Raw genomic sequence first — 11,957 nt, forward strand, 5'->3', positions numbered from 1 at the left:
TCGTCTTTGTTGGTTTTAGTTTAGTAGTAAGAAATGTCTCCTTCAGCAGTTCTTCTGGACTTACAGGACACCCTAAAAAGTGTGTCATAGAAGGCTGCTTTGTGTTCTGCTTTGGGGCCGGCCTCCACACATTTGAATTTTAAGAGATTTTTTTTATCTAAAGTGTCAAACTTCAGGATGCAGAAACGGATCAAAGATGGTTTGACCCAGTTGTAGTGTGTAAGTGCACAAACACACAAGAGTTCAAAGTTATCTGAGCCTTGAAGACGAGCAGGCACACCCTGCTGCAGCGTCCAGGACATTTACAAAAAACTAAACAAAGCGATAAACAAGCTGACAAATTGTTCCCAGCGTCACAGTAAACAAAACAAATCACAGTTAACTTCTTTTTTTATTGTGTGACGGATAGATTAAGACTCGTTTTTGCCAGCTTTGTGTCATCAGCCCCTTTTTTTTCCTCTTTTGGAAATCCAGCCCATCTGGTTTTCTTCAGCGAGGTAAACCACTGGTGAACTTTGCCCTCCTGACCCGAAACTGATGCCTGATTGTCGTGTCAGTCAGAGGTTAAAATGCGCCTCAGCAACAACCGCAGTGAGGCACAAACGCCAACCTCCCGGTGTTCAACTGGAAGCAGCTCAACAAATATTTACCTGCGTGGCGGCTCGACAACAGCTACCAGATGATTTTTAAAAATGTCTTATAAAAATAATAATAAAACGTTTCTGCTGTATAGGGGTGATAGGTGCAGACGTGAAGGGGTTTGATTTGCCCTGCGAGCAGCGCTCAATCTCCTCGCGCATGGCGATGATCTGTGGGACGTCAACTTGTCACATGGCGGTCAGTGCATTCCAGCTCACCTATAAAAAAAAAACATCTCTGCTGGGTATTTTTTATTTTTTGCAGTCATAGTGTTATTTTTTTTTTAATTATTATTATCTACTTCATTTTTTTCCTATTTATATATTCATTTTATTTTTATTTATTTCATATTGGTATCTATTATTATTATTTACATTTTTTTATTTTAAAAACATTTTTTTAGATCCTTTTTTGAGGTTTTCTTGTTTGATTTCCCTGTGAATCAGATCAGCGAGACGCCGCTGTTTGTGCCGGGAGTGTGGGGGCCCTACCTGTCTGCCATGGTGCCGGGTCTGTGGCTAAACGAGGGGGGGCAGAGCGCCACTGGGCGACTGGTCAGTCCAGCTAATCTACATTTACAGACATAGCTGCCCCGCTATTTGCCTAACTAACTACTCTAACAGGTAAACCAGACATGGAGAAGTGCACGGCACGCCCAAAATTTCAACCTGTTACAGATCTACTTTTTCATTTTTTTATTTTTAATAGAATTTTATAAAAAAAAAGTTGACAGTATCAAATGTTAGTAGTGGCCAAAAATTCCCAAATTGGTTATAAATAACGTGTTTTACCAAAGAAACGTTTAAGGGAAGTGTCAGTGTGGGAAAATAGAGCATTCAGGAAGAGGCTCAGATTTTTGGGGAACTGATATGTTTGAAGTAGCAGCTCAAAGTGGAAACATCCCTCCATCGTTATCTAAAACTTCTCCTCGAGCTGCAATCTTCATTTCTCAAAAAAGGAAGCTGACGTTTGTTAACTCTGCGGAGGAACTAATTATTATAACTAGACCACTTACTGCTAGAACGTCATCTAAAAGTTAGCTGACTAACGGGACGCTCTTTATTCACAGAATGAATTCTAAATATCGGGAAGTCCCAGATTTGTTTTGACTCTCTTGCGGACAAAAATCCAGTTGAAATTGTTTTATTTGGATTAAATTTGGATTGCCTCTTTTATTTTGAAGTCATCTGTCAAAGCTCCACAGGTGCCTAAAAGCTTCATCGCTCTCTTTTGTCTCTCAGATCGACCACGTGGTGAAGGGTCACGCCGTGTTCACGCAGCTTCAGCAAAGGTGAGGCTGCAGAGGAAGCGGAACAGCTTAAAGTGTGTTTTAGGAAGGAAATGGTTTAAATCTGAGTGCTGCAATGTGCTCGTCCCAAGTCTGGCCAGTCAATGACAGTTGTGTCTTTTTTTATATGTTAGCGTTCCTTTCGCCGGAGAGAACATCTACTCGTACCTGAACAGCCACTTGGGTCAGATGACCAAGTCGGGGTCGCCGGTGGATCTGCTGACCTCCAGCCTTCATGTGTGGCCGGATTTCCACGGCAACAGGTCGCCGCTCGCTGACCCCACGTTGAAAGGCATGGTGAGAACTCACAACTGGAGGGAGAATTCTGTCTGTTGAAATCTGATCTTTGGATCTCCTGAAGAGATAAGGAGATCAATGTGTTCAGGATAGAATAGAATAAAACTTTATTGATCCAGTGAAAAGAGACATCTAATATTTGAATCTCCTGAAGAGATATGAAAGGTTTTAACTAGTGAAACTTGTGAAGCTTGAAGTCAACATTAGATGAATCTGCACCTGACCAATCCCAGCAGGGACCAGTAACCCCCCCCCCACTCCCCCATCCTTCTGCTTTTTGCATTTAGCTGTTTTTGTCATAAACCTGACCGTCTCATAGCAGCACCAGATATTTAACCTTTATGGTTTTTCAAAATAAAGTGCTGGTTTTATGAGCGACTAATTCTCCACATGTTCCTTCACTTGTTCAAGATAAAAAGTGCTCTTTTAGATCAAACAGTGGGTGTCAGTGTTGTGTTAATTTTGAATAGATGCCACAATTAAGGGAAATAACAAGAGAGAACGGTTTTCCCTGATTCTCCAAAATGCTTTTTCCTCAGTTTTCAGATGCTGTTTCATCCCTAAGCTTTCCTTTTTTTCCTGATATTTTCCAGGTGATAGGACTGTCTCTCTCCCAAACCTTGGACGACTTGGCGCTGCTTTACTTAGCCACCATCCAAGCCCTCGCTGTGAGTTAAATGAGCGGCTGCTCCTCGCCGTTTCCCTCTCATGTGAAGTTTTTTCAGATTTCACCTTCTCTCCCTCCAGCTTGGTACGCTTCATATTCTGGATGCCATGAAGAAGGCGGGACATGACATCAGCACCCTCTTCCTTTGTGGAGGCTTGAGTAAAAACGCCCTCTTTGTGCAGACTCACGCCAACGCCACAGGTACACCAATCAGGGTTTTTACATTTCAAGTTGATTTCCTTCCCAAGTGAATTGATTTATTCAGTGAAAGGGCTTTGATTAGGGTGACATTCACAGATCTAAGAGAGGTTTCATGTGTTCTCCCCGTTCCCTTAGGGCTGCCTGTGGTGTTGCCAGACCAGACCGAGGCGGTTCTGGTGGGAGCGGCAGTCTTGGGAGCATGTGCGTCACGTGACTACAGCACCCTGCAGGTACACAACTAAGCAGAGATTTCTGTTTATTGCTTTGCATTTTACGATTAAAGGTGCCTCACAATTATGTTCTCAGAATTGATTAAACAAACTTTCTTGAGTAGAATCACTACAGAAATGTGTTTGTGGGTGGAACTTTACAAAGAAAATGATGAGATGTGGCGATCGAGGAGGCTGATAAACACTAGTTTTTCATGGTCTTGAAACCTGTTTTTTGTCTTGCAAATTATTTTGTCTGAAATTCTGCTGTCGGTACAATAGACGCTGCAGCTCGATGCGTTTGGAGCAGCCGTGATGCGTTCAGTGGCTGCATGGAATTCTCATACTCTGTCACAGAACTCTGTTACCCTTAACAGATATTACTGCTGGAAGGCTGAAAGTGGCAGTCAAATCTTTTTCCCTGTTGAGACAGGCTCACTAGCTTCAGGGTTGGTCGGCCTTTTTTGATGATGTCCAGTTTTTCCAGAAAAGTTAATTTTGAGATTTGGCTTACACAATAAATCAGCAACTAAATCAACTTCTCCACCTTCTTCTGTTGTTAAATGCAAAACAATGAGTAATTCAAACAAAAATCAAGTGCAGAAGAACAGAAGAAGTTAGCTTATAGCGCAAGCTTTGACTGTCCAATCAGAGGTGATTATGTCTTCTTCCCTTCCTCATGAAGCTACAGAGACTCTAACTCACATTCTGATTGGTTGAATCAACATAAACGTGTTTAATCCATAAATGGCTATGGTTTAATCAGCATTGTTTTTTATGGAAAATCGCCAAAAAACTGGAAGTGAGGACAGAAGCACTGACTGTATGAGCGTAAGGCAGACTTTCATGAACCTAGCAACAAGTTAGGGCTAAAATCTGATTGGTCAGAAACTTCCTTGTGAGAAAAACAGGCTGACTGCAGCACAGCTGTACGAGAAGATGACAGAATAGGTGGAATGATATAAAAATATTTTTGGACAAATTTATATATATATATATATATATATATATATATATATATATATATATATATATAAACATTTCTCTGTGATTTAGATACTTCCTTTCATTTTAGGCCTTCACTAAAGGCTTGCGAGGCCCTGACGGTGCGCCACTTTGTATTCTAAAATGAAAGACCCACTTTGATGAAAATGGTGTTTTTAACATGTTCTTGTAGATTTTTTTCTCATGATGACAGACATAAATAAAGAAAATTAAGATTAAAATTATGTGGAATGTACCACAAACCAAGTTGACCACAGAAAACATTTGAGATATTTTTCTGTTACACTGATGTCACTATCAGTTCCAATGGGTTAAAATTGCATTTCTAAGTATTTCTTTAGGAGCAGACAGCAAGAAGCAGTTTGAAGAAGAGCTTATTTGGGGGCAGGAGGGGTTACTCAGCACCTAAAGCCCCACCCACAATTCAGAGATGAATTTCTAATGAATTACTGCAGAAACTGTCCTAGAAAACGACACGTTTTTGATTTTGGTTAAAACGGGATCACTATGATTAAGATCACTGGCAGCTCAAAAGATGATCGGAGTGGGACTTTGAAGAATAGCTGAATTATAATCACACTTTTTTGTTTTAGCGTGGGCGATACAAATGCTTTTTGTATTCAGGTATTCGGACATGCAAATAGTTTCTACTCAAATTCAAAGCTAGCGCTGCAAGAAAACACAACTCTGGCGTCCACTGATTCACTGCACCTTTCACAAACGTCCATCTAAAGACGTATCATAGAACTGTTAAATACTAAAAAAGCAAGCAATAGGAAACTCTTATCTGATATATGTTAGAAAATACTGTTTTCACCGCATGGAATACAGGTCACTTAATCAGAAAACCACATGTGATGACTGTTAGAACAGGAAACCAAGACGAGACTAGACTTGTCCAAAGAATTGACTTTAAGCATGAGAAACCCAGTTTCAACGTCTTCTGTTGCCTCATACAGAGTTAGTTAGTGAGGCGTGTTTGAAATACAAAATAATGACATTGATCTGCATGAACTGTATTAACGTTAAAAGGTGATATCGATTTAAAAAAAAAAATATTCCAATATATTTTTTCATATCAGGCGATTACGATATATATCACAATATAAATCATATAACTATATTAGTGAAATTTGAATGCTCTGTTGCTCATAAGAAAATGTGTAATCATCAGGTTGTTTAGATTTAAATGTTTAGTTTCTTTAAACATGACAGATGCTCTATGCAACTGATTTTTTTTCATAAAAATCAAAAACTTTCAAATTTCAAACAAGAACATAAATCAAACAGAACATTAAACTAATTGATCAGTTCCATTTAAAAAAAAAAACATTAATTTTCCAAATAAATTCTAATGTTTTCAAGTTTTATAGAGCAAACATAAAATTGACAAACATTTTTGTCAATATCCTGTGAATAAGACAGGAACTAAAACCAAATTCTCAGAATTTCTTTTAGACTGTTGCTGCTGCGTAGGTCTGAACTTTGTTGTTTTTGCTTGAGATTTATCGTTGATCTCAGTCTGAGATTGAGCACGCTCGGTGGCACTGCTTCAGACGATAAAAGGTTGGCAGTGAAAGGAACATGCCTTCTGCACAATTTGTAGTGCACATTGCTCTGTTTTTTTTTTTTTTGCCTGAAATTTAATTTTTAAATCACCAGCCAAGTTGACCGATTGATAAAAACATCTTACGGTAAAATGTATTTTTTACTAGCCAAATTATAACACTATTTCACACAGAAATACCTTCGACATTTGACTTTTTTATGATTTCATAGGAAAATAAAATTACATAAAAGTAATTTCTAAATGGCTTGAAAACTTCCATATTGTCATCTAACTGTAAACTGGAATTCAAACATGCTGAGAAAACAGGGACAGATTTACTAGAGATTTCCTAATTCTACCTCCAAGTGATCACATTTATCTTAATTCATAAAAAAACAGCCTGAAAACATAAAGTAAGATAAACTATAATGCTCAATCGCAAAGGGGGACAAAATCTAAAACACACGTACAGGATAAAGATTTATTGAACACACTAAAACTTAATTTTTAAAACTTTCCAAATTTTTTTTTACATTACTATGACAGTGCTTTGTAATGACAAGGAAGTAACCTCACATTCCCTATCTGTGTCTAATGGGTTAAAGTGTGTGTAAGTTTCACAAATCATTGTGTGTAATGTTGTGCAAACCTGTGATGGTGTTTTGCTCCTTGAAGTAGAATTTTGCAAATTGTGTGGAGATTTTTATTTTAGAGCGTAAACAATTTTAAATAACTGTAAAAGATGGATTACAGAGTAAGACCCTTCTTGGAGCAAGTTGGTACTTCCTGTTTGGTCACTCAGTCCAGTTCTTATATACAAACAACGGTCCCACCATATTGCTGTTTTCAGCACATTGTTGAGGTGGGCGGAGTTACCTTCAGTCACTGTGTCCGTTCCATTTGAGGCTTCATTTCCTCAGTTACTGAATCTTTTGGGTGACCCCACAGATTATGAGTCCATGTTCATGGAATCTGTGGTTCCAACTATAAACTTCAAACTATAAATCAGAGAAAAGCAGGTGATGCTAAAACAGTTTTCATTAGTCACATAGTTAAAAATATATGTAGTTTAGTTGAGAGCCAAAGAAATATTTAGCAGCTGTGTATTTTTAAGGCTTAAACTAAATTTTGGTTTCATTGTTTTTTTTTTTATTTAAGTTCTTTTTTTTTCAGGTAAGTAGCTGTTTGGTCCTGTTTTTTTCTCTTTTCATTGACTTCGGGATCTTTTTTTTGTCAGACCTCCTTACCTGGTTAGAATACTTTTAGATGCTATTTCTCCTCATTGATAATATTTTAAATTTGTTTAGAATTTGACCTAAATGTCCAAATTTTTCAGATCTAACAACTCTGATTTGTCAAAAAGTTTTAATTAAATTTCAAGGTAATAATAGCGAGAAGCTAATTAGGTTTGGGACCTCAAAGTCATTTCATTTGAGCAGCACAGGGGTGTCTTAGTGCTTTTTTCTGTTTCTAACGGAACTGTGCGGTTCGAGCGACCCGACTCAGGAGTTCACAGCAGCCTCCTGCTAAAAATAAGACAGTATTATTCGAAGCGGGCTGAAGCTGTCAACTCGTTTTCACCATAAATACAGCGGGGCAGTTGTTGCGCCTGATCCTCTAGGCCCGGATCTGCAGCCGGGATTTGGGCGGCTTTAAGGCAGCGGGCAGACCACGCCACACATTCACCGTGAACTCCGCTCCAGTTGGCTCATAAATAGATCATATGGAAAATAAAAAAGTGACTTTATTGTGTTTATGGTTTGTTTTGTAGGAGGCTATGGGGAAAATGGCTAAAGTGGGGAGAGTGGTTCAGCCTGAACGAGAGCTTCAAAGGTAGCTGTGCCTCTTTTGATTTACATCTACTATAAGATGCAAATTTAGGCAAATAGAATTTTTTTTTTACTTCTCTCAATAAAATTATTTTACTTCAAAAGTAATTACAACCCATTTAAAAATATTCCTGTTTTTTGCAGTTTCTACGAGCGAAAGTACAAAGTGTTTCTGCGTCTGGTCTCCCACCAGAGGGAGTACCAGGCCCTCATGGAGAACATGTCACAATGACAACGCTCTGGAATTCAAACCGGGGAGTCTTAAACCGTCATTTTATTTACCGGTAATTTTTTTAAATGACAATAAACATTTTTGTTTGACTCCCGCCTGCACGACTCTCGTGTCCTTTCCGCCTTCCTGTCCGCTGGGCTCAGAGAGGACGTCAGGGAGATCAGAGTGAATGAGCTCCGGTGAGCTGCAAAGCCTTCACAGCTGAGATAACAGTCGAAAAAGACCTTAATTATGATAAGAGGGGCGGGATCATGGTACAGTCCAGATGATTGGATGATTGGGCACAAGTTTCTGTCCTGTGATGTAAAAGCAGTTTTGCCAGGAGAATCAGAAGCTGGTTTATTTGCACAAAAAGCTCCATCATTTCTGCAATTCTGCACTGAAATAAAGAGGCTGCAACTCTACGATGAGTTCAAAATGTGGATATAAGTTAAAATAAGTCCAATATTACTAACTAGTTCGTTATGTTCACGTTTGACAGAGTTGAGTATATACATTCTGTGCGCTCTGTCTGCTTGGCTGACATCGGCGTGTAGCGGAGGTACTTCTTCCCGGACGGCAGGTCCTTGCTGTAGACGCCGTCGGGGAACAAAGCTGCGGCCTCCTCCTCAGACATGGCGGGCGGCACCATCACGCAGTCTCCAGGCTGGCGAAACAGAAATGAGGCGGTTCACGTTTCCCATTGGATGACTGCCGCCGATGTGTCTCATACCTTCCAGTCGGCCGGCGTGGCCACCCGCCTCTCCGCTGTGAGCTGCAGGGAGTCGATCACCCGCAGGAGCTCGTCGAAGTTGCGCCCCGTGCTGGCCGGGTAGAGCAGCGACAGCTTCAGCCGTTTGTCGGGGCCGATGACAAACACCTACGAGGGGATCAAAGGGAGGGTCTGTTATAGAGAGCGACCTCTGACCCTGTGTGTGTGTGTGTGTGGAGGCCTCACACAGCGGGCGGTCAGAGGCATGCCGTTTTTGTCCTTCTCATCTGGGTCCAGCATGCCCAGAGCTACTGCCAGTTCCCGTTTGCTGTCTGCTATGATGGGAAAGGGCAACAAGCCGCTCGCCGACCCCTCACTGTTGTACGCCAGGATGTCCTAACACCAGGAGAGGAGACACAAGAGACGGAGAAGCTCCAAACTTAGGTCTTAAGAGATTACACACCAGTTTAACTCAAATTGATTTGACATTCAAACTCGTTTACTGTTGTGTTGTCTAATAATAAAAGATACATTTGCTTCTGATCAAATGTTTATTTTTCCCAAGTGGCATTTTTTTGTTGTTTTTGATGATTAACATAATTATTGATCCATAATAATTTTCCATAAAGAAAATCAGATGATGTGTGGAAAAAAAGATGGAACCAAAACCTTTAATGTGTGTTGCCTCAAAGAATTCAAGCTGGTCTAAAGGAGGAGCAAAATGTCATTTTTATATTATGTGTCTATATATGTTTATAAAGTGAAACATAAATCACTAAAGCAACAGAAATCCCTCCAAAATAAGATTTTATTTTAAAAATGTAAGTGTAAAGGCTCAAGATTAATTGAAAAAACATTTCACAATTTTATTTGAAATGAAATTTTTTAGCACCACTGATATTTTTGGGCAATTTCCTTTCATATTTTTCTGCCATGATAAAAAGTTTTCCTCCTTTTTTCTCATTTAGTTTGGCAAAATGTCAATCTGCATTAATAGATATAAAGAGGGGCAAAAAAAGTATTTCGTCAGCCACCAATTTCTCCCACGTAAAAATATGACAGAGGTCTGTTATTTTCATCATAGGTATACCTCAACTATGAGAGACAAAATGAGAAAAAAATCCAGAAAATTGCATTTTCTTAAATTTTAAATAATTTATTTGTAAATTATGGTAGAAAATAAGTATTTGGTCACCTACAAACAAGCAAGATTTCCTGTAACTTCTTCTATAAGATGATCCTCTGTCCTCCACTCATTACCTGTATTAATTGCACCTGTTTGAACTCGTTATCTATATAAGACACCTGTCAACAACCTCGAACACTCACACTCCAAACTCCACTATGGTCAAGACCAAAGAGCTGTCTAAGGACACCAAAAACAAAACTGTTGACCTGCAGCAGACTGGGAAGACTGTAATATTGATGTGAAAAAATCAACTGTGGAGCAATTATTAGGAAATGGAAGACATACAAGACCACCGACAATCTCAAGATATTCAAGATTTCACCCTGTGGGATCAAAATGATCACAAGAACGGTGAGCAAAAATCCCAGAACCACATGGGGGACCTAGTGAATGACCTGCAGAGAGCTGGGACCAACGTAACAAAGAATACCATCAGTAACACACTATGAGACTCAAACTCTGCAGTGCCAGACGTGTCCTCCTGCTAAAGCCAGTACATAAGAATGCCCGTCTAAAGTTTCAATGATCCAGAAGACGATTGAGAGAATGTTCCATGGTCAAATGAAACCAAAACAGAACTTTTTGGTAAGAACTTTACTTGTCATGTTTGGAGGAGACAGAATGCTGAGTTGAGTTCAAAGAACACCATACATACTGTAAAGCATGGGGGTGGAAACATCATACTCTGGGGCTGTTTTTCAGCAAAGGGACCAGAACGACTGATCCATGCAAAGGAAAGAATGAATGGGGATATATATGGTCAGATTTTGCATGAAAACCTCCTATCAGCAAGGACATTGAAGATGAAACATGGCTGGGTCTTTCACCATGACAACCATCCCAAACACACTTAACGGGTAATGAAGGAGAGGCTTCATAAGAATAATTTTAAGGTCTTGGAGTGGCCTAGCTAGTCTCCAGATCTCAACCCCATAGAAAATCTTTGAAGGGAGTTGAAAGTCTTTGTTGTCCAGCGACAGCCCCAACACATCACTGCCCTAGAGGAGATCTGCATGGAGGAATGGACCAAAATACCAGCAACAGTTTGTGAAAACCTTATGAAGACTTGCAGAAAACATTTGACTGCTGTCATCAACAACAAAGGGTATGCAACAAAGTATTGAGATTAACTTTTGTTAATCTTATTTTCCAACATCATTTACAAAATTTTGATAAACACATTAAGGCATTCACTAAATCAGCCTATTATCATCTCAAAAATATCTCAAGGATTAAAGATCTGATGTCTAAGCAGGACCTGGAGAAACTAGTGCATGCTTTCATCTTTAGTCGACTTGATTACTGTAACAGTGTTTTTACAGGACTACCAAAAAAATCCATCAGGAAACTGCAGCTTATTCAGAACTCTGCTGCTCGGGTTCTCACAAGGACCAAGAAAGTAGACCACATCAGTCCAGTTCTGAGGTCTTTACACTGGTTACCGGTCTGTCAGAGGATAGACTTTAAAGTTCCTAGAGTCAGAACTCAACATGGAGAAGCTGCATTCAGCTTCTACGCTCCACAGATCTGGAACAGACTTCCAGAAAACCTTAGATCTGCTGAAACACTCAGTGTATTTAAATCCAGGTTAAAGACTCACCTGTTCTCAGCTGCATTTGATTAATATGTATTCAAAAGTTTACGTCCGCACTTTTATCTATGCTTGTTTTAAATTTTTACTTTCTTTTAATTTTATTTTAATGATTTGAATGATGATGAATGACATTTTTACTATTTCTTTTGATTGTTTCTTTTAATGCTTTATGTAAAGCACTTTGAATTGTCTCTGTACATGAAATGTGCTATACAAATAAACTTGCCTTGCCTACAAATACTTTTTTGAAAAAAATCAGACAATGTGATTTTCTGAATGTTTTTTCCTCATTTTGTCTCTCATAGTTGAGATATATGATGAAAATTACAAACCTCTCCCATCTTTTTAATAAGTGTGAGAACTTGCACAATTGGTGGCTGACTAAATACTTTTTTGCCCCACTGTATTTGTCATGTTTTTCTATTCATTTTAAAGTATTGACAAAAATGTGAAGTTTTTGTTTACTGTTGTTTACTTTAGTTTTCTTTCTCTTTTTGGCAAGAATGTCTTTTTGTAAATAAAAAGTGTCCAATCATTTCTAATTCTTTAATTCAATTTCACTTGTTT

General features: G+C 39.0%; 2 protein-coding genes across 3 annotated transcripts in view; one reads left to right on the plus strand and one right to left on the minus strand.

Annotated features, from left to right (window-relative positions):
• Positions 1 to 8,010, plus strand: part of fggy (FGGY carbohydrate kinase domain containing) — a 13,685-nt gene extending 5,675 nt beyond the window's left edge. For both annotated transcript variants that reach the window (XM_024273767.1, XM_024273768.2), the window contains 9 exons: positions 734 to 837; positions 1,086 to 1,193; positions 1,881 to 1,930; positions 2,062 to 2,224; positions 2,818 to 2,892; positions 2,972 to 3,092; positions 3,228 to 3,322; positions 7,627 to 7,688; positions 7,829 to 8,010. In XM_024273767.1, the coding sequence (XP_024129535.1) occupies positions 734 to 837; positions 1,086 to 1,193; positions 1,881 to 1,930; positions 2,062 to 2,224; positions 2,818 to 2,892; positions 2,972 to 3,092; positions 3,228 to 3,322; positions 7,627 to 7,688; positions 7,829 to 7,916 (866 nt within the window). In that variant the 3' untranslated portion in view covers positions 7,917 to 8,010. The remainder of the gene's footprint in view (positions 1 to 733; positions 838 to 1,085; positions 1,194 to 1,880; positions 1,931 to 2,061; positions 2,225 to 2,817; positions 2,893 to 2,971; positions 3,093 to 3,227; positions 3,323 to 7,626; positions 7,689 to 7,828) is intronic.
• LOC112147411 (peroxiredoxin-6) overlaps positions 7,094 to 11,957 on the minus strand; it is a 6,246-nt gene continuing 1,382 nt past the window's right edge. The window contains exons 3-5 of the mRNA XM_024273771.2: positions 8,854 to 9,003; positions 8,629 to 8,775; positions 7,094 to 8,562 (exon numbers count right to left, since the gene is read on the minus strand). Coding sequence (XP_024129539.1) covers positions 8,371 to 8,562; positions 8,629 to 8,775; positions 8,854 to 9,003 — 489 coding nt within the window. The 3' untranslated portion in view covers positions 7,094 to 8,370. The remainder of the gene's footprint in view (positions 8,563 to 8,628; positions 8,776 to 8,853; positions 9,004 to 11,957) is intronic.

This window comes from Oryzias melastigma, linkage group LG17 (assembly GCF_002922805.2).
Source record: "Oryzias melastigma strain HK-1 linkage group LG17, ASM292280v2, whole genome shotgun sequence".
Classification (NCBI taxonomy): domain Eukaryota; kingdom Metazoa; phylum Chordata; class Actinopteri; order Beloniformes; family Adrianichthyidae; genus Oryzias; species Oryzias melastigma.